The 3506-nt window shown below is 43.0% G+C and overlaps 1 protein-coding gene across 1 annotated transcript in view; it reads left to right on the forward strand.

The window, feature by feature from the left end:
* The window catches only part of LOC105057537 (uncharacterized), a 9141-nt gene extending 7631 nt beyond the window's left edge, over positions 1–1510 (forward strand). The window contains exons 7-8 of the mRNA XM_029268246.2: positions 38–348; positions 638–1510. Of these exons, the coding sequence (XP_029124079.2) occupies positions 38–348; positions 638–1249 (923 nt within the window). The 3' untranslated portion in view covers positions 1250–1510. The remainder of the gene's footprint in view (positions 1–37; positions 349–637) is intronic.
* The last annotated feature ends 1996 nt before the right edge of the window (positions 1511–3506 follow it).

Below are 3506 nucleotides of genomic sequence, written 5' to 3' on the forward strand. Positions count from 1 at the left end.
CTTTTGCTTTCCCTCTATAAATTCAAATCTTTTGTAGCGACACCAATCCTAGTGGCAGCAAAGAGGGGTGCCATAGAGATGGTGGAGAAAATTCTGGAGGAGACTCCGGTGGCTGCTCTTGACTTGGATCAAGATGAGAAGAACATAGTACTGTTAGCAGTGGAGAACCGGCAACCTCGAGTATATGAATTTATGCTGAAGAGGAAATTAATGCAAAACACTGTGTTTGGTGCAGTGGACAAGGACGGCAATAGCGCCCTACATTTAGCTGCCCGGCTTAGCTCTAGTAGGCCTTGGGTCATTCCCGGAGCAGCACTTCAAATGCAATGGGAGATCAAGTGGTACAAGGTCTCTCTCTCTCTCTCTCTCTCTCGCTCTCGCTCTCGCTCTCTCCCTCCCTCACACATACGCACGCAGGCGCGCATGCATTAATGCACCAATGGATGGTTACGTCCCTAAGCCTCATTGTTTGGAATATCATTCGTAGGATTGTTAGAGAGAGTTAATTATAGATATCTTTTGATGAGATGCCACCTACTCCGTTCAATGAATATTCTCTACTCAATGGATCAATGGTATATATTTTGTTGCTAGCTAATATAATGCTTGTTTGCATGTGTTGCTGCGGACATCTTAGTATGTGTTGAAATCCATGGGAGCGGAGTTCTTCATGCAACACAATATGAAAGGCGAGACCGCTTTGGAAATCTTCACCACCACTCACGAGCCTCTGGTGAAGGATGCCGGCAAATGGCTCAACAACACCTCACAATCATGCTCCGTGGTTGCTGCCCTCATTGCGACAGTGGCCTTTGCCTCTGCAACTGCTGTGCCCGGGGGTGTCAACCAAGATTCAGGCTTCCCCATCTTCGAAGGCAAGCCTGCCTTCCAAATGTTCGCCCTCTCCGCCCTCATAGCCCTCTGCTTCTCAATTACCTCCCTGGTTATGTTCCTTTCTATCCTCACCTCCCGTTTTCAAGAGCGAGACTTTGAGAAGGACCTCCCTGGGAAGCTGATCATTGGCCTCACCACCCTCTTCATGTCCATCTGTGCAAACCTTGTCTCCTTTTGTGCAGGCCATTTCTTCGTCATCGAGCAGAAGCTGAAGTATGCAGCATATCCAATATATGCGATTGTGTGCCTGCCCGTATCATTCTTTGCTGTGGCGCAGTTTCCACTCTACATCGACCTGATAAAGGCCACCTTCGCTAAGGTGCCAGAGCACACCCAAAAGTTGCATCCTTTCTAAATTATCCGGCATGTAGTTATTTCTCATGTTTGCTTCACCGAGTGTGGATTTTGGCTTGTGCTGTGGCCTTGGCTAGATTCTTCATATCTTGTTTGCTTCTATGCCATGAGTGTGGGTTCTCCCGAACTCTTTGATGTTGTCTTTCGGCATCATTTGGTGTGCTCGGACATTTTAGATTTCCAGCATTTAATGTAGAGGTTTTCTACTTGATCTGACCGTGCTTATGGTCTGCTTGGTAGATTTTGCATGTGCTTTGGGTAATATCAAACCCGCAGTTTACATCACTTAATTTTAGGGAGATGTTTGTTCTGCTTGGTAGATTTTGCATGCGCTTTGGTCAAGTTTACATCACTTAATTTCAAAGAGAGCAATCTGTAACACCCGGCCCATTTGGGCCTTGGACCAAGGCGAAAAGCCCAAAGCCCATATATATATATAAAAAAAAATAAAACGAAGAAGGCTTCCACTGGGAGTCTTCTTCCACCCAAATCACCAGAGGAGAAGTCGAATCCGAGGGGGATTTGACCTCCCCTCCACTCTATAAGACCCCCCTCTCCCTCTCCTAAACAACCCACGATGATCGCCGGTCTCTCTCTCCTTTCTCCTTGTTTTCTCCAATTGAAGTCAAGGCCTCCCGTACTCATGCTCGCCGAAAATTGGAGCCGACGATGCTGTTAAAGCTTAAGGTAAGATCTTCTCCTCCTTCCTCTCTTCCTTCCCCTCCTTTCCATGGCTTCGTGCACCCTCGCCGGCCTTCGGGATCACCGAAAAATCTATGAAAAGGGTGAATCCTATTTTGCTCTATTTCAGCCGGGTCCTTTCCTCTCTTTTTCGACCACCGGCGCCGTCGGTTGCGGCGTCTCATCCCTAGGATAGGATCCTCATCCCTTTATCTCTCTTCTCTGAAGGTATTGGCCGCCGGTGACCGGCCAATGATCGGAAAACAAAAGAAAAAATGGCAGTCCTCTGTTTTTCCGATCTCTTCTTGATTTCTCGCCGGCCGAACCTTGCCGCAGGCCATCCCTTGCTCCACCGCCGCCTCCACCTGCTGTCGGATCTCTGACGAAGCCATCGCCCTCGTCGGAGCCAAGTTGGAGCCCCCTCGTCCGTCTCCTGTTTCGGCCCAAGGGAAGCCGTGGGAAGAAAAGGAAAAAAAAAAAGGAAAGAAGAAGAAAGAAGAAAAAGAAAAGAAAAAAGAGAAAAAGAAAAATAAAAAGAGAAAGAGAAAAATAAAAATATAAAAAAAAGAAGAAGAGAGAGAAATTTTCTCTCTCTCTTCTCCCTCCTTTCTCTCTCTTTTCTCTCTACATTTTCTCTATATTTTCTCTCTCTAGATCTTTCTCTATCTTTATAGATTTTATCTCTCTAGTATCTTTCTCTCTCTGATTTCATCATGAATCTTAGGATAAAATTGATATGAAAATATGATGACCTGAGATTGCTCCAAAATTCATGCAGTAGATTAGATTCCGATCTGATTTTATTCGAAATTGATAACATCAATCATGGTTAATCCATATTGAGTCATCCTAATATGATCTCTGATGATCTTGACCATGATTGCCCCTATCGAAAGGATACGAAGATTCTCTCTTCACTTTCTCTCTCTACTTTCTCTCTCTAAAATTATCTCTCTCTTCATGAATTTTCTCTCTCTAAAAGTCTTATGGATTAGTGAAGGATCCAGATACTTAGACAAATCTTAATTTTGGTTAATTCTAAGAGAGGTCCTAGATTTGTGTTATTAGGATCGATTATCGGTAATTTTCTCCATATATGATTTTTATATTTGATCAGGATTATAAAGAGATACGATTGTCTGCATAAGATATCGAGTGAAATATTTTATTAAAAAAATTCATAAATCAAAGAAGAACATTGATTTTTGTGCTTGGATCAGTCACCGATAAGGTAAGAATCCCTGTACATGATCGCCATTATATATATGCTATTTTACTGTTAGTCTTGCATTATTGGTTTTGCATCGTCGGATTTGAGATCGATGAATTTATTATATCTGAGATATTGTTATTTGATTTTGAGCATGAGTATGTTATGTAAATATATATGTATCAGAGATTGATGACATGATTATATGGATATGACATATCTGAATTGATCATAATGCAAGTCAGAATTGATTTGATAAAATCAACACATAATGATTAAATGAAAAGAAAGAGATATATAGTATGGACTAGCCTTGTCATGTGGAACAGCCCGTCAGGAGCTTATGCCTGGGACAGTCCCCACTGGC

Source organism: Elaeis guineensis, chromosome 2, assembly GCF_000442705.2.
Source record: "Elaeis guineensis isolate ETL-2024a chromosome 2, EG11, whole genome shotgun sequence".
In the NCBI taxonomy this organism is placed as follows: Eukaryota; Viridiplantae; Streptophyta; class Magnoliopsida; order Arecales; family Arecaceae; genus Elaeis; species Elaeis guineensis.